General features: G+C 46.6%; 1 protein-coding gene across 1 annotated transcript; it reads right to left on the reverse strand.

Annotated features, from left to right (window-relative positions):
* Positions 1-679: 679 nt before the first annotated feature.
* LOC123433687 lies at positions 680-5228 on the reverse strand. Its single transcript, XM_045115465.1, has 7 exons — positions 3782-5228; positions 2612-2651; positions 2439-2500; positions 1983-2080; positions 1730-1788; positions 1539-1643; positions 680-1455 (listed from the first exon to the last, which is right to left on the reverse strand). The coding sequence occupies exons 1-7, from the start codon at positions 4983-4985 to the stop codon at positions 1017-1019; spliced, it is 2007 nt and encodes a 668-aa protein (XP_044971400.1). The 5' UTR covers positions 4986-5228; the 3' UTR covers positions 680-1016.
* Between the last annotated feature and the right edge of the window lie 16018 nt (positions 5229-21246).

Below are 21246 nucleotides of genomic sequence, written 5' to 3' on the forward strand. Positions count from 1 at the left end.
TGAAAATATACCCGTGTGGTTTTTGAAGAATTAATTGTTGGATGGATTGGATTATTATTATATGTTTTCTAAAAAAGTTCTTGAAATTAGGAATAATTCTTTGAGTTTACAAGATTTTTGACAACCATGATTTTTTTTTTTGAAAATGTAAAGATTGCTTGAACTTGTGAATAAATTCAAAAGAAAAAACATTTTCTTCCATTTACGCACAAAATTTCAAAATCAAGCGATGATGTGTGAACATAATGTGGTCATCATCATTGAAGATTATGTTTTTTTTCTTCCGTTGCAATGTACAGGCCATTTTGCTAGTACAAACCCAACGAGCCTAAGAACACCAAATCAGAGTTTGTATGAGAAAATGATGGCCAAAACACGAAGCACATGGACCTAAGCAGAATAAAAGACGGGCAATGGTGGTCGTACCAGCTGTTCCGACGACCCAAATCACTGGTACTTCCACGGTTCAACTCATTTCCTTGGATGATAAGAATGTATCTGGGGAGGTTTGGATCGAATGAGATGAAGCGGAACAACAGAGAAGAAACTGCAAATCCGCAAGCTGATCCTAAGTAATCGTTGTTCTTCATTGGATTCCGGAGACATGTCTATCACGCAACTCCGCCCACAGCCCTCATCAATGGTAATTCTTCTTCAGTAGCTAGTGCCATCAGCTAGATTTTAGTCATGTTATGTATGATCATTGTAATAAAGTAATCAGGTAGCTAGCTCATGAAACTGGCCAAGAGAGCTAGATTTTCTCCCCCTCCTGGTATCGGGGTGGATATCCTCCACCCCTGACGTGGGTATACCTTACATTGTAAAGGATACTAACATCATTATGAATGAATAAAGGAGATGATTGACAAAAAAAAAAAAACGACACTCACACCCAAACCTGCTACGGCTCCAGATACTCAGCCCCCAAACCTGGCTAGAACATGTACATGATTCCGTAGGGTGGTTTCATCACAGGACAACTATAAAAGGCAAAAGACCAAGACGAATGACCTAAGCTAGCATCTCCTGCAAGATCTTCCATCCTCAGACCATGTGTCAGTGTAGTATTTGTAGATCACACTCAGTTTGGTTCCGAAGGATCGCAGCGTCAGGTTGGAGCTGGCTGGTTCAGTCCATACTTCCAAAGTGGTTAGGATCATCCAGCACAGCGCCAGCATACCGATAGACATCAGCATGTAGCCGCCCAAGTACCACCAGCGGTTCAAAGCCACATTCCCCCCAAAGTAATTGGGCTTGGAAATCTCTTGCTGCTGCTTGTGGGTCCTTTTCTTTGCACGGTTTCGCTTCTTGCTGTAGCAAACCTTGTCAGCAGTAGAGCCACACGACTGGTGGCCCTTCTTTGTATAGCCTGACTTCTCATACTGTTCAAATATTCCTACTCCGCCTTGGCACCTTCCTTCAGGAACCACTGTTGGTAGCATACTGTGCAAAAGACTGCAAAGAGGGGAAGGTATAGAAAGATCAACAAATCTTTTTTTTGGTAATGAAGTAGACACGTGTGTATGGTTTTCAATTACTTGTCTAAAATTGGAAGGGCTACAATGATTTTGCTCCTCAGGGTCTCATCACTTGCTTGCTCATTAAATGACTCGGTTAGCAGCATGTCAAAACCCTCAAATGCTCTAGGAAACATAGACATTATAGTCAGAAATAACACTAACCTAATTCCGGTAAACAAGTACATGAACAGGTTTCTGCGTTTATATACCGTAAGAGATGTTGCATATTATTGGAGGCTTCATCAGTGCAAGTAGCATATTTCAGTAGCTGCATCAAAATGTTATAGGATTCAGGAAAATTGAGATCTCATCATTTGAAACCAAAAGCATATTAGAGGAATATAAAATTGCTAGCAACTGTGTGCGTAGTTCGAAGAGATGATAAATAATTTGAAGCTTGTGGGTGCAAATACAAATATATGTTCAAGGACTACACCTATGAGTCACCAGAACAGAACTTACCGCACGAATATGTACACACAAAGAGGATACTGGGCAGCACTCAGTAAGCAGTGGTTTGGATTCCTTGTAAGTTGGCAAGTCACAATCTAAGAATAGATCTGCAAAGCACCACACAGATGTGGATCTTCTAGTCATGACAGTCACAACTTTGTAAGATGGTATATGTGCAGCAGCAGGAAATAATGCTTCAAGGGCAGTACTTGCTTAACATTTCTATCGGACACAAATGAAGGGGGAAATCTAAAGATATTCAAAGATATTATACTTGACCCGATCAGAGTAATATTGCGTATTAAACTAACACAATTGCATATGGCCACAAGGAAAATCATTTAAGATCAAGACCCTAAATATCCACTTGATTGAAGTTGGCACACATTCACTTGCACATGTGATATATTAGAACCAAAGCCAGTATAAAAGGCTAAATATATCAAGAGTGGACTAATCAATTACCAAGTTCCCTGAACCATTCTCGAGTCCGCTGCACTTGCATAACAAACTGCACCAAACTCATCCTGGCAACAGTCATGCAACATCAGCAGCAGAATTCAACAAGATGTCATGCAAATTAAAAAGAAAAAAGAAAACTGGAACAAGTAATGGTAGCATAGCAATACATGAATTACCTCTTAAAGTGCATTTCCAAGGGATCATACATTTCTGCCCCTGAAAAATTGGTCAAATAAAAAGTTACATACACAAGATTGGGGAGAACTGCAATTAACTTCTCAAGGGAGCAATTTTAATGGAAGAAGGCATCAACCTTAGTGCCCCCACAACCATAGGATCGTAATCTAATCACGAAGACAACATGAACGCTTTTGAGATAAAGCCCTGGTGCTACAAAAGTTACTCGCGTAGCCACAGTCACAGCAGTGAGCTACGCATTAGTACCAGAGAGCGACGCAGCACAAGTACAACAGTCAAGGCCATCCACAGTGGTAAAGTGGGGTTTGGGATGTGCAGAAGTTGCTCAACCAGAAATGATATGAAGGACCGATAACGTAATGATGGAAGGACAATGGATCTAGCTGACTGCTGTAACACATGAGGTTTGGATGACAACGTGGTGGCATTTTCATGATAGATGAGGCACTGTGCAGTTTGCACAAGAGGTACTTGTGCTTCGGTATTCTGTAGTGCAAACAGCACTTGATGATAAACTTATCTCTCGTTTGATACTTAAATTTGATTCCAGGAATGGATTTGAATTGGCATCAACAATTCATTTCTGTTTATAGAAGGAATGGAATGAGGCGGTTCATTACGGCCTCAATTATCGTAACACTATGCTAATAAAACAAGTTAATTATCTCTGCTGATGACAGCAGCTGTCTCACCTTGCATACTTTTAGCATGCAGTATGTCTACCCTGTATGACTGGCCGCGGTCTTTATAGATAAATGGTACATACTGGCAGCACATTTTGTGTGTGCCGTCTGCTGCCTCATGTCAGTTTCTAACGCGTAACATGTATGATGAGGGTTAACAAACAGCTAAAAAGTCCAATGGCAACAGTGTCAATACTTGGTACTGAAATGTACAATTCATAACAAACAGAAAACCAAGAACCCGATGGATAGGATAGCATAGCATGAAACAATGCATGGCAAACCCTAGTCTATTTCTAATGTTAACGAACAGCTAAACTAATTAATCCGAAGAGCCCAAATAGTGTCAAAAGTCAGACGTTATCATGAGCACTTATAAGTTACATATATTACTAGCATACAAACCAAGAATTCGAAGATAGCATTGCTGGTTAAATCACATGGGGAGAAAGAAGGAAGAAGCACCTGGGGGAATGTTGAGGTACTTGGGGAAGACGCATGAGAAGCAGGCTGTGGTGAGGAGTTGTTGGTTCGGTCCGACAGAAAATTTGGCCAGTGCCTTGAGAGCTGCATGTTTCATGTCAATAGCGATGGTCCAGGCTGTGTCGTCATCATGCTTCACCTTGGCCATCATGTAAAGCAAATCGTCATTGAGTGTGCTCAGAATCGGGCCATGGAACATCAGTTTCTTCAACTGCAGTTGTTGAGTCTCATCATCCCACAGCTCAGGCAATTTAGCAGAAAAACTTTTGTCAACCGAGATTTCGTCAACATCAACTGTGTAGCCCTTGCACCAATTTTTCCCAGAGACATTCATATTCCACATTGTGGCCTTCCAACCTGAACCTCTGGCCAAGGCATGAGGGTCATCGTATTTGATGTGGACGAATTTGATGAGATCATGGCAGCAGGCGACATTGTAGAAATACTCAGAGGCAATGTACTTGTCATCCGGTTTGATTGGCATGGGCAAGCCAACGGTTGCCACCGGTAATGGGATTATACTGATGACAGGATGCGTGGCAAACAGGTGGTCAAGAAGGAGAATGCCATGGTGGTTATCAAACCAGCCCAGCGAGGTTGCTCCAACCCTGATCTGGTTGAAGAGGTCATTTCGACCACACAATGGCTTGTCAGCGGGGTCTGACAAGTATGCCCTCCTGGTCGTCCATGCCCGTGTTTCAGACGAGAAGACATGGGCATCAAACCGACAAACATCGTCTTGGAGACTCCACTTGCAGCGGAGGAAGGCCAGGGCGTAGTGCTCGCCGTCGCCGCGGGGCAGGAGGCCAAACTGCTGCCCGCCGAAGTAGGGAAGGCTGGGGTTTGGGAGCAGCCGTAGGGACGGGTGCTTCCCGGCTGTGTAGACGAAGAAGCGGGCGGGGCCCCAGTACTGGAGGCTGAAGAGGACGAAGGCGTCCTCGGCGCAGACGAGCCAGGCCTCGTACTCGCGATTGATGCCGGGGCAGTTGACGGAGAAGTGGGAGATGCCCGGCGGGTGGACGAGCCAGAAGGATACCTCCACGGCCTGGCCGTCCTCGGTGCGGCACCCGGCGGTGGTCGCGTTCCGGTCCGCCGATACGCGCGCCGTCTTGCAGAGGATGGCCGAGTCGGGGAACCCGGGGGGCGGCGGGGTGGGGGGGTTGAAGGGCAAGGTGGGGAGCGCCATGGATGTGGAGGCTAGGGCAGGATTTGGGGATTAGGTTGCGTTTTGAACACGGAGTCGGTCGAGTCGGGGAAGAGGATGGTGGTGGCGCGACTTGGAGTACGGGTAAGGGGGGATTGGCAGCAGCGAGTCGTCGGGGGAGATAGAAGAGGCAGGGGCGGATCGCCGCCGCCGCCGATGTGGGGCAGGCGCGTGGAGGGGTGGTGAGAGGACAAAGAGGATCCGTCTCGTCTGCTCGACACAGATTTTACTTTTACTTTCTTTTTGATTTGGTTTGGTTTGAGGCTAAACACGATCCGCTCTGCTATAAATAATAATAACAATACTAAATTTATCGATAACACACACAGTTAATCGGAATACAATTTCATTTTCGAAACTTAATCGGAATACAATTGAGATCAGGGGCAGCGGCCGGGCGTCCCTGGTATGGACACGTGTGGTTAGTTGGTTGAGAAATAAAAAATTACAACCCATACTGACGGGCAAAATTGATAAAAATGACCCCTTGAACGAAAGAACTCACGAAGTGAACCCTAACGCGAAAGATTTCACGCGTCTGATCCTTTTGTGTGGCGTCCGACACCTAGGCGCCACACTACACTGTGTGATGCCTAAGCCGTCGGCGCCACACGCCCTGACCACCTGGCAGAGAGGGCCCACCCCCCCCACGCAGTGTGACGCCTAAGCCTCAGGCGTCACACATTGTAATGTGTGGCGCCGAACGCTTAGGCGTCACACATTGACTTATACAACCACGGGCCAGCCCCCTCCCCACCCCCTCCTCATTCCCCTCCCCCATTCAAACCGGCGGCGGCTCGCTCTACTCCAAGTCCGAATCCCCTCCCCACCCCCCTTCAGATCTGGTGATTTCTTCCGTGGATTGATCCCCCAAGGTTGGCTACGAGGTAATCTCTTCTGTTTCTCATCTCTCTATGAGGTTGATCCCCCGACGTTGGCTAGATTGATATGAGTAGATGAGTAGATTGATATGAGTAGTTAGGATATGAGTAGATTCAAATGAGTAGTTAGGATATGAGTGGATTCATATGAGTAGTTAGGATATGAGTAATATGTAGATGAGTGGATTAGTAGATGAGTTTTTTTTTTTTAATATGAGTTTTTTTGTGATTTGTAGGATGGTGTGGCTTTTGAATGATGTTTATGACGTTGAACACCGGACCTATTTGATGTCGGAGAAGAAAATGGTAAGTAGATCATATGATAAAAAATCATGTATTTAATAAGATGAAAATGTAATGATATCACTCACTCCTATCTGTTTGCAGGAGCTTATGCCCTTGAAGACCCGGTCTCACAGGGCATCGACTGTTGTCGTGGGTATAAGCCCGACAGTAGATGTGTAGGGTACGAAAGGATGGGCAGAGTCTTAGCTACAACGAGGTTGTATGAGTTCAGGCCCCTCTACGGTGGTGGTAATAGCCCTACGTCTCAGTGCTCTTGGGAGCTTGTTGTCGAGTGGAATATGGATTACAGTGAATTGCTAACCCCTGCACCAGTGGGGAAGGGCGGCTTATATAGAGTGTGATGCCCTTCACAACGGTTCGGTGCACAAGGGTGGAGTAGTGGCGAATAAATGCCTACGTTACAGGTAATGTATGTCTTAAATGCTAATAAAGGCACAGGGAAACGTACGACCGTTTCCCTCCACGGGGGTTACGATGCACAGAGTGGAATCCAGTCGGTTAGTTTGATACACTCCGAATGCTCGTCTCCGACTGGATGGTGGAGGATTCGTTACCGACTGGATGATGGAAAGTCCTTAGTTCAGTCGGAACTGACTAAGGGCCTTATCCCTTATGAAGGGTAGTCCTTGGGTGGGACTTATAGGGCAGGCCTATGACCCTACCCTAGGACTATAACCCCATCATTAGTCCTCGAATGGATTGGGGTTGGAACGGCGAAGCGATGCTTGGAGTACGGATGCGACTTTGGCGTTGCTTGCCTCGATCCATTTTATCTTCTTTGACCAACGATCCGAGTGGATGAATTTGCGAAACGAACTATCGGGGACCGAGTGCTTCCGTGCTATCTTTTGACGTGACCAGTCAACTAACAGCGGCGGATTTTCTGGGATCCTCAAATTTCGGTCGCCGCGCGCTCAGCGGGGATGACGACATCGCACTCGAGTAGTACATGACGCCTCGATTCCCGCGCCTTCATCTTCTCCACTGATATCGCCGCGACCGGTCGGGGGATAAGATTTCGGGGCCACTTGCTAGTGACTCGGTCGGAACCTTATTTAAACCTCTGCGGCGAGGGTTTTTTCGTTACACTCGTCGGATAACTTGCATTTGCTCCGCTTCTCTCGCCATCCCCTCCGCATCCCAAGCTTCTTCCCTCTCCTTCTCCCTCGCGAATTCGTAGCCTCCGCCATGACAAAGGGGCAGACTAGCAAGCTAGAGGCGTGGAAGAAGAAGGGGAAGGCGGCGGCTCCTGCTCAGCGAAGGCAGCGAGCGCTACCGGCGGGGTGGATCCAGGGGGATTTCCTTCCCTCCACGGTGACGGAGGAGAAATTGCTGGAGTTGGTGGAGCACGGAATGATTGCGCACAAGTCGTGGAGGTTGCCGGAGGAGGGCGAGACCGAGCCGGCGCCCCGGGAGGGGGAGCGTGTCTTGCTGCTCAGCCACGTGCACCGAGGTTTCACTGTGCCTCCTCATCCCTTTTTCAAAGGTATTATGAACCACTTCGGGGCGCAGCTCCACCATTTCTCCCCAAACGCCATAGCTCATCTCTCTGCCTTCGTCGTGTTGTGCGAATGTTTCATCGGCTGTCCTCCCCATTGGGGGCTTTTCAAACACATCTTCTCTGCTAGATCCCAAACTATCAAACGACTAAACCAGTCGGATGATAAAACTCACCTCCTCCAAAAGAAGAGTAAAAGTAGCTATCCCGCTCTTCAGTTGAGTGAATCTGTTAGGAACTGGCAGTCGACATGGTTCTACTGCCAGGACGTTGCATGCCCGAATGCCACAACTGGACTGCCTCCCTTTAGCTTAGACCGACCGGCTCCGCCTAAGAAGGTCATGCTCACGAAGGCGGAGAAGATCTATATCCAGCCTCTGGTCGATGCGCTTGTAGATGTCGTCCGAAGGGGAGTCACCGGCATAGATTTGCTAGAGGTTTTCCTGGGTCGGTGTATCCAGCCCCTGCAAGCTCGACACCACGCCATGTGGCACTACACGGGGCCTGAGGACTCCACTCGGACTAATGTCGAGTGCGTGACTGGGGAGATGGTGGCGTCGTGGGTCCTCAACATCACGGGCGCGTGCGAAAACCCCAGAGGGGCCCGGCGAGTGAAGGCCTTCCGCGCGGACAACCCTCCTCCGAATGAGGTGAGTAAAACTTGTCGAGTGCATCCAATTGTCTTAGATTTATCGCTTTTTCTTGTTTTACCAACTGACGTATGATGTTGTCGACTGTATCTTGTGCAGACGTGGACCAACTGGTTCTCTCCTGTCTCAAACGGGAATCCGGCCGAGGAGGAGGAAGGCAGCCAGGAGGGCAGCATGGAGAGCGTCGAGTACGTCTCCGACAGTGGGGAGACGGAGGAGGAGTCCGAAGAAGAAGAGGAGGAAGATGAAGAGCAGAACTCTCCACCCCCATCGCCAAAGCTTCGAACCAAACGTCGTCATGAACCTGCGGCTCCTTCGGCCCCTCCAGCATCCTCGAGTGCCCCGCCAGCCGCTCCTGTGGTTCCGAGCGCCTTGCCAACCGTTCCCGTGGTTCCGAGTGCTCGGACCACCAAGAGGACCAGGGACGCTGCTGCCGAGCCTGCGGGTCAGCCCTCTAAGGTGGCCAAACCGAGTGGATCTAAGCCTCGGAAGGCTTTGCCGCGGATGAGGGTCACAGTTCCGGTTACCTCAACGTAAGTGCATTGTTCTTCTATCTTCTTTCAGTATTTGATCGAGCTCCTGCTTATTGGTCGAATGGATTTCACTCGACAGAGTTGCCACCTCTGCTACCTCTCCGACACGCCAGGGGGACGATCCCATGGACATGGACAACGTTGCCACATCTCAGCCAGGTGCGTCGTAGCGATTCCGAGAGTCTACGTTATTGCGTCACGAATTCTGTCTTTGGTCTTTTCTTTTTCCTGTCGTCTCATGCCCTTCGGTCGGGTTTCTTTCAGGGGTGATTTATGTGGAGGAGGGCGACCAGAGGAGGTCTGAGCAAGCTACGGTGCGTGTCCTTGAGGCTGTTCCGCCGGTTACTACTCTCGCCATGGACGCGCCGCCGACTGAGGCGATGTCGTCGACTGAAACGGCGCTGATTGCTGCTGAACCGACTGGAGCAGGCCTTGGGATGCCCAAGGAGCCTCCTACGATGCCAGGCCCGTCGACTGTCGAGTATAACGTCCAACACCTCCCGGAAGATCAAGTGGGAGCTGCCAAGCGAGCCATGGTGCAGGCGAAGCTGATGGCGGGAGAGGCCAAGAAAGCGTACGACTCCATCGCGTCCGTGTACAAGCGAAGCTTGGAACTGCGGGACAATATCCGAGTAAGTGGGCTAGTAAGTATTTACTTTCCTCCTGTAACCCACTGGGTGTTTGATCAATGCACTCGGATATTGTATGATTGTTTTGCAATGGGTTCACTCTTAGTGAACCCAGTGGGTGTAGTCCCCGAGACTTCTGTCGAGTGCTTGCACCGATAGTTGTCTTTATACACATGTTCTTTAACTTGATCAGATCAAAAACTAATCTGTTCGAATGTTAGCAGTGGGGGCATTCCGAGTGCACCTACTGGATGAGTCCCCGAGAGTAATTTTACTCAGGTCGGGTAGTAGTAACCTCATAGGCTTATTTGCTGTCATGTATCTCAATAGGGCGGACCTGTTTGAGCTTCATGTCAGTGGAGTCACTCTTAGTGAACCTACTGGGTGTAGTCCTCGAGACCGCTGTCGACTGCTTGCGTCGGCATGGGTATGAAGAAGTTAGAATGTTTATTGTTGTCCTTGTTGATTGCGCACAAGTCGTGGAGGTTGCCGGAGGAGGGCGAGACCGAGCCGGCGCCCCGGGAGGGGGAGCGTGTCTTGCTGCTCAGCCACGTGCACCGAGGTTTCACTGTGCCTCCTCATCCCTTTTTCAAAGGTATTATGAACCACTTCGGGGCGCAGCTCCACCATTTCTCCCCAAACGCCATAGCTCATCTCTCTGCCTTCGTCGTGTTGTGCGAATGTTTCATTGGCTGTCCTCCCCATTGGGGGCTTTTCAAACACATCTTCTCTGCTAGATCCCAAACTATCAAACGACTAAACCAGTCGGATGATAAAACTCACCTCCTCCAGCTCTGCGGAGGCTTAGGCTTCCAAAAGAAGAGTAAAAGTAGCTATCCCGCTCTTCAGTTGAGTGAATCTGTTAGGAACTGGCAGTTGACATGGTTCTACTGCCAGGACGTTGCATGCCCGAATGCCACAACTGGACTGCCTCCCTTTAGCTTAGACCTACCGGCTCCGCCTAAGAAGGTCACGCTCACGAAGGCGGAGAAGATCTATATCCAGCCTCTGGTCGATGCGCTTGTAGATGTCGTCCGAAGGGGAGTCACCGGCATAGATTTGCTAGAGGTTTTCCTGGGTCGGTGTATCCAGCCCCTGCAAGCTCGACACCACGCCATGTGGCACTACACGGGGCCTGAGGACTCCACTCGGACTAATGTCGAGTGCGTGACCGGGGAGTCCCGGCCGGCGCTCCTTTCACTTGGATTGCCGCCAACTTTGCTCATTGTCCTCAGGACGCAAATGACGAGGAGATCCAGACGTATGCTCGCGTGTATATGTGGTATGTCATCTCTAGGACTATCTTCGCTGACGGCACTGGCAAGAATGCTCCATGGATGTGGCTGGAGGCATTGATTGTTTTCGACAACAAGTTCAGTTGGGGCTCGGCCGCACTGGCTTACTTGTATCGGCAGGTAATAAATTGTTAATAGTAAGTACTCTCTCTTACACTTTTCTGCTAAACTGATGCATGTTTGTTGTTACTTTTAGTTGGACGATGCTTGTCGCAGGTCCACAAAGGACGGTGGAGTTGGTGGTTGTATGCTCCTACTTTCGATATGGAGCTGGGAACGCCTTCCTGTTGGACGCCCTAAAACCTCAAAGTGGAATACCTGGGATGACCACGGCAACCCTGTACGGCTTCCTACCTGGGCTTACAAGTGGGACGTGGTATCGAAGGTGGCAAGCGAAGTGAATCTATTGTACAAGCAATACACCAACGAGATGGATTCGCTTACCGCCGAGCAGGTAAGATGGTTTCAGAGTTGACTTCCAACTTTTGTTGTGAGTAAAATGAATTGTGCCTTTTATGTTGTGTTGTATGTGGAATGGCAGCCATATGGTGTCGGGCCAAACTTTGGTGATGCACACACGTTCGAGCTCAATCAAATATGCGTGCAGGAAAAACATCTTTGGCTAATGCGTTGTCCCCTTATATGCAATTGGGCGGTTCAGTTTCATCTCCCGCATCGTGTGATGCATCAATTTGGGTTGTTTCAGCCACACCCGCCGGAGTGGGTGGACACCGACACACAGCTTCAGAGATAACAAAATCATGCATAATAAAGAACTACTCATGGGTCTTGTTTTTAGTGTTGATCGAGCTACTGATGGGTTTTGTAAAAAAACAGGTTGGATAGGAGGAGGCAGCGAAATATCAAGGATTAGCATAAGCATCATAAGAACTATGTCATCATGTTCGAGCAAAGTGTGCAGGCAGCTACGAGTACGCAAGGAGCCCAACACCGCGAGCATTGTCCGCTTGCGTTCAACAACTACGTAAGATGGTTTCAGGAGAGTACTCGTGTCGAGATTTGTCCGTCGGCTTACGAGGAGGACATATTGGAAGAACCCACTGAGTACGATGCACTTGCCCATGGCGAATACAACAAGCTAATTCGCGAAGGGTACCAAACTTCCTTCGCCCCTGTCCTGAACTTTGTGGTAAGTGTGCTCACCTATGTTAAGTGTGAATGCTAGTACACATATTCACTTGCATGTCATTGTCTTGTGATCATAGCGCAAAGAGGTCAAGAAACAAGTTGATGAGTCCGAAGCTATTCTAGACAAGACACGTGGAGGAAAAAAGGGAGAATCTGCACTTCGTCTTTTCATAAAGGTGTTGTGTCATTATTAATATTTTGCCGACGAATGCAACATACGGTACCTTATATATGTCATTTATATTTGAATCTAACAGGAACAGGGCAAGAAGTTGCGGCGCATATCCAACATTTTAGGTTGTCGTGACCCTGAATATGTTTCACCTTCGAGATCCGGTTCATCCCAAAGAAATACTCTAGACGATTCAAATTCTTCGGGAGCTCGCATGGACGATGGTGACATTACCTCGGCAGCTCATACCCAAAGAAATACTCTAGAGGATGATGTTGACACTCCAGAGGTATGACATAGCCATCATACATTGTGCACTTTCAACCTTCATATGTATGACGATATCGTTTTCCCATCATAGGTTACGGACGAAATGACATTGAAGGCTTTCCAACGCTCCGCTTACATGTTGAAGCCTAGGAAGGAATTTAGGCGGTACTCACCGAATGATTATGCGAAAGGAAAGAACCCGGTCGCCGGGGGCTCTCGTTTGTCAAGGATGAGAAGCATGGACGATGAGGATGACGATGACGATGACGATGAGTTGGATGACCCGGAGCAATTTGTAGTTGCGAGAAGAAAGAAGCTAGCTTCTAAGAGGGGACGAGGCTCCAAGATGTGAACCGGAGCCATTCGGAGTTGTGAAGCATTTGCACTTGTTGGTGTTGCACTTATGTTGTGAACCATTTGCTTACCGTGGGTGTTGTGAACCATTTGCTTCAAAAATGCTATGAATTGTGGGTGTTGCACTTGTAAGAGTGTTTAATGCTATTAATTGTGAACCATTTGCTTACGATGATTTATATGTTGTCAAAATATATGCTATCAATTGTTGTCAAAATGATGTGAAAGTATATGTTGTGAATTTCTGTCAAAATACTGTCAAAATTCAGATTCCAGTAGGTTTTCACATGTGCAAACCTACTGCCACCTTTCCCTCAACACAGTGTATTAACCCTTTGAGCAAACCCTTTCCCGCCACCTTTCCCTCCTCCATTCCCGCCAAATTTTCCACATCCTCTTTCCCGGCAATATTTCCACGTCTTCTTTCCCGCCACCTTTCCCTCCTCCGTTCCCGCCAAATTTTCCACGTCTCCTTTCCCGGCAGAATTTTCCCGCCAACATTTCCCGCCATCTTCCTGGTCATCTGAGTCTATAAAAGGAGACATTGGACTGCCTTCCTCCGTCATCGAGCCTCACTTGAGAACACTACCACCGCTTTAGTCAATATGAGTTTGCCTTGCTCGGATCAAAGCATCAGGCCTAAGGAAATGAAGAGTGCGAGTTTGCCTCGGGGGGTGGAAGCAGTTCGATGTTGGTGCGGTCATCTATGCAAGGTGAAGGAGGTGACGGATTTTTCAGATTGGTTGGGCATGAAGTTTTTCATGTGCGCCAATTATGAATCTGATCCACCCGAATCTATTTCTGTGTACATCAGGCCCCCGGTATGCTCAAGTCATCCAGATTATTGTTTACTTGATATTATTGTTTACTTGAATCTGATCCATCCGGTAGTATCCTCCTCCTCACTGCATGTACTGTCATTGGATTGACACGGAAATGCCGGACTGGGCGGTGACCGAGATTCGTGAAAGAGGTCGCCGTGCATGAGCTAGCTTGGACTTGGAAGAGCGTCGCGAGAAGGGTGAAGCAGAGGAGAAAGCAACGCAGAAGAAAGAGTGGGAAGAGTACTGTGTGGAGCAGAGGGCTTTTCTTGATGAGATGATAAGGAAAAACCAAGAAGACAAACTTCGACTGAAGGAGGTTTACAGACAGCGGGAACATGCCCGTGAAGCTGAGAGGGAGAGAAATAAAGAAAGGGCTCATGCGGCCAAGGCAGCAGAAGAAGCCAGTGATGGAAAAGGAAAATATCCACGTTGGACTCAGTAGATTTCACCAAATTGTATGAGCAAGTTGTATCTTAACTTCAGCAAGTTGTATCTTAATTTCAGCAAGTTGTATCAGTACGTTGTATCTTAATTTCAGCTAGTTGTATCAGCACGTTGAATCTTAATTCCGGCAAGGTGTATTGATGACCCACAAGTATAGGGGATCAATCGTAGTCCTTTCGATAAGTAAGAGTGTCGAACCAAACGAGGAGCAGAAGGATCTGACAAGTGGTTTTCAGCAAGGTAAAATCTGCACGCACTGAAATTGTCGGTAACAAGTGATTGTGTGGTGAGATGATTCGCAACAAGCAACAAGTAACAAAAGTAGCAACGGTGCAGCAAAGTGGCCCAATCCCTTTTGTAGCAAGGGACAAGCCTGAACAAAGTCTTATAGGAGGAAAACGCTCCCGAGGACACACGGGAATTTCTGTCATGCTAGTTTCATCATGTTCATATGATCCGCATTCGTTACTTTGATAGTTTGATATGTGGGTGGACCGGCGCTTGGGTATTGCCCTTACTTGGACAAGCATCCCACTTATGATTAACCCCTCTCGCAAGCATCCGCAACTACGAAAGAAGAATTAAGACAAAGTCTAACCATAACATTAAACTAGTGGATCCAGATCAGCCCCTTACGAAGCAACGCATAAACTAGGGTTTAAGCTTCTGTCACTCTAGCAACCCATCATCTACCTACTACTTCCCAATGCCTTCCTCTAGGCCCAAATAATGGTGAAGTGTTATGTAGTCGACGTTCACATAACACCACTAGAGGAAAAACAACATACAACATATCAAAATACCGAACGAATACCAAATTCACATGACTTATCCCATGTCATCAGGAACAAAAGTAACTACTCACAAAGCATAATCATAATCATGACCAAAGAGATAATGAGTAGCATCAAGGATCTGAACATAAACTCTTCCACCAAGTAATCCAACTAGCATCAACTACAAAGAGTAATCAACACTACTAGCAACCTTACAAGTACCAATCAGAGTCGCGAGACGGAGATTGGTTACAAGTGATGAACTAGGGTTTGGAGATGAGATGGTGCTGACGAAGATGTTGATGGTGACGAGTCCCCTCCGATGAGAGGAGTGTTGGTGATGATGATGGCGATGATTTCCCCCTCCGGGACGGAAGTTTCCCCGGCAGGATCGTCCTCCCAGAGCTCTAGATTGGTTCTGCTCAAGTTCCACCTCGTGGCGGCGGCGAAACCACGAAAAAGCTCCTCCCTCATTTTTTGCAGACGAAACCCTTCATATAGCAGAAGAGGGGGCAAGTGGGCCAGCAGGTTGCCCACAAGCCCTCATGGCGCGGCCTGGGGGGTGGTCGCGCCGTCCAGGCTTGTGGCCAACCCCTGGCGCCCCTCTGGCGCTTCTTCGACCCAATATTTTTTATAAATCCGAAAAAATCCTCGTTGATTTTTACGGCGTTTGGAGTTGCGCAGGATAGGTATCTCAACTTTGCTCCACTTTCAGGCCAGAATTCCACCTGCCGGCATTCTCCCTCTTCATGTAAAACTTGCAAAATAAGAGAGAAAAGGCATACGAATTGTACCGTGAAGTGAAATAACAGCCCAAGAAGCGATAAATATCAACATGAAAACATGATGCAAAATGGACATATCAACTCCCCCAAGTTTAGACCTCGCTTGTCCTCAAGCGAAAGCCTAGCTCAATAAATATGTCCACATGTTTAGGGAGAGAGGTGTCGACAAAACAAGATATGAACATGCATGCATCATGATCATGATCAGAACAACAATACCAACATATAATCTCTCATGCTAAAGTGATAATTCCTTCACAAAGTAAAGCATGGATCAAGAACCTTACCAAGAAGTAACAACCGATAGCCTTTAGTCATTGAAGCAATTGCAATTTATCACAACATCACAAAGAGTCAAATAAGAGCTTGTAAAGCAAATCCACATACTCAATCATTCTTTCTTTCTCTACAATTGCTACAACTCACGTGGTACTCTTGAGATCAAAGTTTCAGCTGGACACAAAGAAAGATAGGATCTTACAGTTTTGCCTCCCAACTGCTTACCTCAAGGGTAATGTCAACAATAATAATTCATGAATGCCTACCTCCAATGTTGGAGCATATATCTCCATATGTGGTTTTGGTACTTGATGACAATTCCTATGGACTAATGGTTGCCTTAAGTTACATTTATAGGATTTGTCCATAGGCACTTCTTGAAGTCCATCTGTTGGGTTCAAGGAGTTTATATGATGACCAAGATGGTATTCAAGGTATTATCCAAAGAATGGTCATAGAGACACATGGTTGATCAAGATCTCAGACAAAGAGTAAATCAAGATGATCAACACACAAAGCGTACAAGATGTACCGAGAGGGATCAAGTGATCCCATGGTATGGTAAGCATTGTCCATTACGTGTTTGTGTACTAACCCATGGTCTTTGTGAGAGTTCTATGCGGGGGTTAGGTGTATTTCCATGGGCTTGCGTCAAAGGGAAGATCTCATACAACCCATGGAGTATGACGTCAAGTTGTGATCGTCATCAAGATTGCGATGTGCAAGTTGAAGTGGATCAGCATGAAGATAGCATGCTTGAAGCTTGCCGTCCATTGTGGTGGCAATGGACTTGTGAAGATATGCTGAAGAGTGGCTCACCCATAGTGAGTATGGGGGAGCAATCAACTAGTCTTCATCAAGCCAACACAATCAAGAAAGGTGGTCCATCTTGAGGAAGCCAAGATCATCATCATCTAGCTCAAGAGGACGAGGTGCAAGGTATAGGTTTGCCCTTGATAGGTTTTCTGGTTAGGATAGATTGATGTTCTATCAAGGGGGGCTCTCAAGTGAGTAGCTTGATCGTATCGTTCGTTGAGAGCTCAAACCATTTGCATCCTTGCATCATACTTCTTGGTTCTTGTTTGGTGTTTCTCTTTGCGAGTTTTAGAGCTTATGGTCATCTTCGTGACAAGCTCGAGCTCATCGAAAACGGAGTCCATATGCATCTACTATGATGTTTTCGATGTTGGAGTTTTTGCCGGTTCTTCATTCATAGAGATCTCACATCTCTATATCTTTGGAATATTCATAACCGCATGGTCTTAAGATCTGTTTGGATAGCCCTTGTCGTCCTGAATCCAACAAGCTTGGGTTTGCTCGATTCGGAGCTTGTATGCGGAAGTTATGGCTGTTTCAGTGGCGAGCGGTAGTCCGCTGGACCTGGCGGTAGTACCGCTGGACCTAGCGGTAGTACCGCTAGAGTTGGCGGTAGTACCACTGGCTCGCGGTAGTACCGCCCCTGGTCAGCGGTAGTACCGCTCCAGGAGCTTAGTACCGCCTCCCTAGTGGTTGTTCATGGACGGACCTTTTTGCGAAGACTTTCTTGGCGGTGGTAGTGCCTTTGCACTACCAGGGGCCCAGCGGTAGTACCGCTGGAGTGCCAGCGGTAGTACCGCTGCAGCCAGCGGTAGTACCGCTGCAGCCAGCGGTAGTACCGCTGGAGCTCGGGCAGAGAGTGGGGGTAACGGTCTAATTCTTTCCCCCACAATATAAAGGGGGTCTTCTTCCCCCTTGGCCTTATCCATCCGTTGAGCTCTTGTTCTACCTCCATTGTTGACATTCTTAGAGCTTGATTACTCTCTATCCCTCCAATGATTCTTGCTTGTTCTTGAGGGAAAAGAGAGAGGAGATCTAGATCCACATCTCCACCAATCACTTTCTCCTCTATGTGAGGGGAACCCCTTGGATCTTGATCTTGGAGTTCTTTGTGAGCTCCTTGTTCTTCCTCTCATATTTCTCCATAGCTTTTGTTGTTGTGGAGGAATTTGAGTGTGAGGGACTTGACCACTTCGTGTGTTCTTGCCATTGCATTAGTTGCATCGGTTTGAGTTCTCCACGGTAATACGTGGAAGTGAGAACTTGAGAAGCTTACTACCTTTGGTACTTAGTACCCTTGATATTGTTCTTCGTGGATGCTTTGGCGTCCTAGAAGCTTGGTGGTGTCTCGGAGCTCAATCATTGTGGTGTGAAGCTCCGGGAAGCGTCGGGGTCTCCAATTAGGTTGTGGAGATTGCCCCGAGCAATTTGTACGGGTACCGGTAACCGCCCCCAAGGGTTGCCACGTGTACGGGTTCGGTGACCGCCCCCAAGGGTTGCCATTTGTACGGGTTCGGTGACCGCCCTCAAGGGTCCCTTAGTGGAATCACGGCATCTTGCATTGTGCGAGGGCGTGAGGAGATTACGGTGGCCTTAGTGGCATCTTGGGGAGCATTGTGCCTCCACACCGCTCTAACGGAGATTAGCATCCGCAAGGGTGTGAACTTCGGGATACATCATCGTCTCCCCGTGCCTCGGTTATCTCTTACCCGAACCCTTTACTTATGCACTTTACTTTGTGATAGACATATTGTTTATTGTAATATATCTTGCTATCACTTAGTTGTTTATCTTGCTTAGCATAAGTTGTTGGTGCACATAGGGGAGCCTAGTTGTTTGTAGGTTTTGTGCTTGACATATTAAACGCTAGTTTTATTCCGCATTTGTTCAAGCCTAAACCTTAACTATTTTAAAGCGCCTATTCACCCCCCCTCTAGGCGACATCCACGTCCTTTTCAATTGGTATCAGAGCTAGGTCTCTCTTTATTAGGTTTAACCACCTAGAGAGTAAGGATGTCGACTAGGGGTTTAGGATTCACTGACACTCTTAGTTTCGATGGCACAATTTTTGATGTTTGGGTAATTCGCATGCTTAATAACTTTAGGGTCATAGACCCAAATTTAGAGCGAATTGTAGATATGGTTTTTTCTCCTCGAAAGGATTCTCAAAGTATATCTTTAGAGGATGATGAAAACTCTTATCTCAATGCTCAAGCTTCGAATGTGCTTTTTGATGCTTTGAGCAATGTAGTTATATTTCAACTCATGCCATTCCGGGATGCTCATGAGTTGTGGACAAAGCTTCAAGACAAATATGGTGTGTCCAAGATTTGCAGGGATGATTGTTCTCCCTCCATCTCCGGTCGTGTGGTCTTATCAACTTCATCTACTTCACCTACATGTGGATTGCCACAAGGTAATGATATGGTGAGTAGTGGTGACCATTGCAATAATGAAAGTGGGTTTATTGTTGATGATCCCTCATCACTATATTATTGCAATGCTTCATCTTTGGGCGTTAACACTTCGAGCACTCTAAATGTTTCAGATGCTTGTGTTGATAGTCCGTGCATATCATGTAAAAACTGCATGTCTAAATCTCATGATGATATGCCTCCTATATCTTGTTGCCATGATAAAAATGTATATATTTCCTCGAGTTGTTGTGCTAACAATGTAGAGGAAATTCATCACCCCATGGAACAAGATGTGGCCTTGAATGATGCTTCAAGGGATCCTACATCATCATCTATTGTGACTCACTTTTGCCTTATAGCTAAGGCTTCAAAGGTATCTCCTACTTTGAATTCCAATATATCTCATGATGATGATGTTGATGATAATGGGGATGAGGATAATGATAAATAGAGTGATAATATTGCATCCTTAAAAATTAAGGGTGAAATAATTTTTAAATCCCTTTATAAGAATAAACTTGCTTGTTCCAACTTCTTGGAAATTTGGTAATAATAGTCATGTGAATTTGGTATTTGTTCGGTATTTTGATATGTTGTATGTTGTTTTTCCTCTAGTGGTGTTATGTGAACGTCGACTACATAACACTTCACCATTATTTGGGCCTAGAGGAAGGCATTGGGAAGTAGTAAGTAGATGATGGGTTGCTAGAGTGACAGAAGCATAAACCCTAGTTTATGTGTTGCTTCGTAAGGGGCTGATTTGGATCCACTAGTTTAATGCTATGGTTAGACTTTGTCTTAATTCTTCTTCCGTAGTTGCGGATGCTTGCGAGAGGGGTTAATCATAAGTGGGATGCTTGTCCTAGTAAGGGCAGTACCCAAGTGTCGGTCCACCCACATATCAAACTATCAAAGTAACGAACGCGAATCATATGAACATGATGAAACTAGCATGACAGAAATTCCCGTGTGTCCTCGGGAGCGTTTTTCCTCCTATGAGACTTTGTTCAGGCTTGTACCTTGCTACAAAAGGGATTGGGCCACTTTTCTGCATCGTTGCTACTTTTGTTACTTGTTGCTTGCTACGAATCATCTCACCACACAATCACTTGTTACCGACAATTTCAGTGCGTGCAGATTTTACCTTGCTGAAAACCACTTGTGAGATCCTTCTGCTCCTCGTTGGGTTTGACACTCTTACTTATCGAAAGGACTACGATTGATCCCCTATACTTGTGGGTCATCAAGACTCTTTTCGGGCACCGTTGCCGGGGAGTGAAGCGCCTTTGGTAAGTGGAACTTGGTAAGGAAACATTCACATAGTGTGCTGAAATTTGTTGTCACTTGTCACTATGGATACTAATCCTTTGAGGGGCTTGTTCGGGGTATCTTCACCTCGAACGGAAGCACAAAGAGTTGCTCCTCAACCTGCTGCACCTACTGAAAATATTTGCTTTGAATTTCCTTCGGGTATGCTTGAGAAACTGCTGGCTAATCCTTTTACACGAGACGGAACATCACATCCAGACTTGCATCTAATCTATGTAGATGAAGTTTGTGGTTTATTTAAGCTTGCAGGTTTGCCCGAGGATGAGGTCAAGAAGAAGGTATTTCATTTATCTTTGAAGGATAAGGCGTTGACATGCTATAGGCTATGTGATGATACTGGATCATGGGACTACAATCGGTTGAAATTGGAATTTCATCAAAAGTTTTATCCTATGCATTTAGTACATCGTGATCGGAATTATATTTATAATTTTTGGCCTCGTGACAGAGAAAGCATCGCTCAAGCTTGGGGGAGGCTTAAATCAATGTTATATTCATGCCCCAATCATGAGCTCCCAAGAGAAATTATCATTCAGAACTTCTATGCTCGGCTTTCTCATGATGATCGCACCATGCTTGACACTTCTTGTACCGGTTCTTTTATGAAGAGAGATATTGACTTCAAATGGAATTTATTGGAGAGAATTAAACGTAACTCTGAAGATTGGGAGGTTGAAGAAGGTAAGGAGTCAGGTATGAATTTCACGTTTGATTGCGTTAAATCCTTTGTTGAGACAAATACTTTTTGTGACTTTAGCGCTAAGTATGGACTTGACTCTTAGATAGTAGCTTCACTGTGTGAATCCTTTGCTGCCCATATTGATCTCCCAAAGAGA

This window comes from Hordeum vulgare, chromosome 1H (genome assembly GCF_904849725.1).
Source record: "Hordeum vulgare subsp. vulgare chromosome 1H, MorexV3_pseudomolecules_assembly, whole genome shotgun sequence".
NCBI classification, from domain to species: Eukaryota; Viridiplantae; Streptophyta; class Magnoliopsida; order Poales; family Poaceae; genus Hordeum; species Hordeum vulgare.

What these genes read in the sequence shown, in the direction of transcription:
- LOC123433687 (XM_045115465.1), bottom strand. Translation starts at nt 4,985, where the DNA reads ATGGCGCTCCCCACCTTGCCCTTCAACCCCCCCACCCCGCCGCCCCCC. An exon ending in AGAATGGTTCAGGGAACTTG is followed by an intron (nt 2,081 to 2,438) that starts GTAATTGATTAG and finishes GGTGCTTTGCAG; the next exon opens with ATCTATTCTTAGATTGTGAC. An exon ending in AATATGCAACATCTCTTACG is followed by an intron (nt 1,644 to 1,729) that starts GTATATAAACGC and finishes TATGTTTCCTAG; the next exon opens with AGCATTTGAGGGTTTTGACA.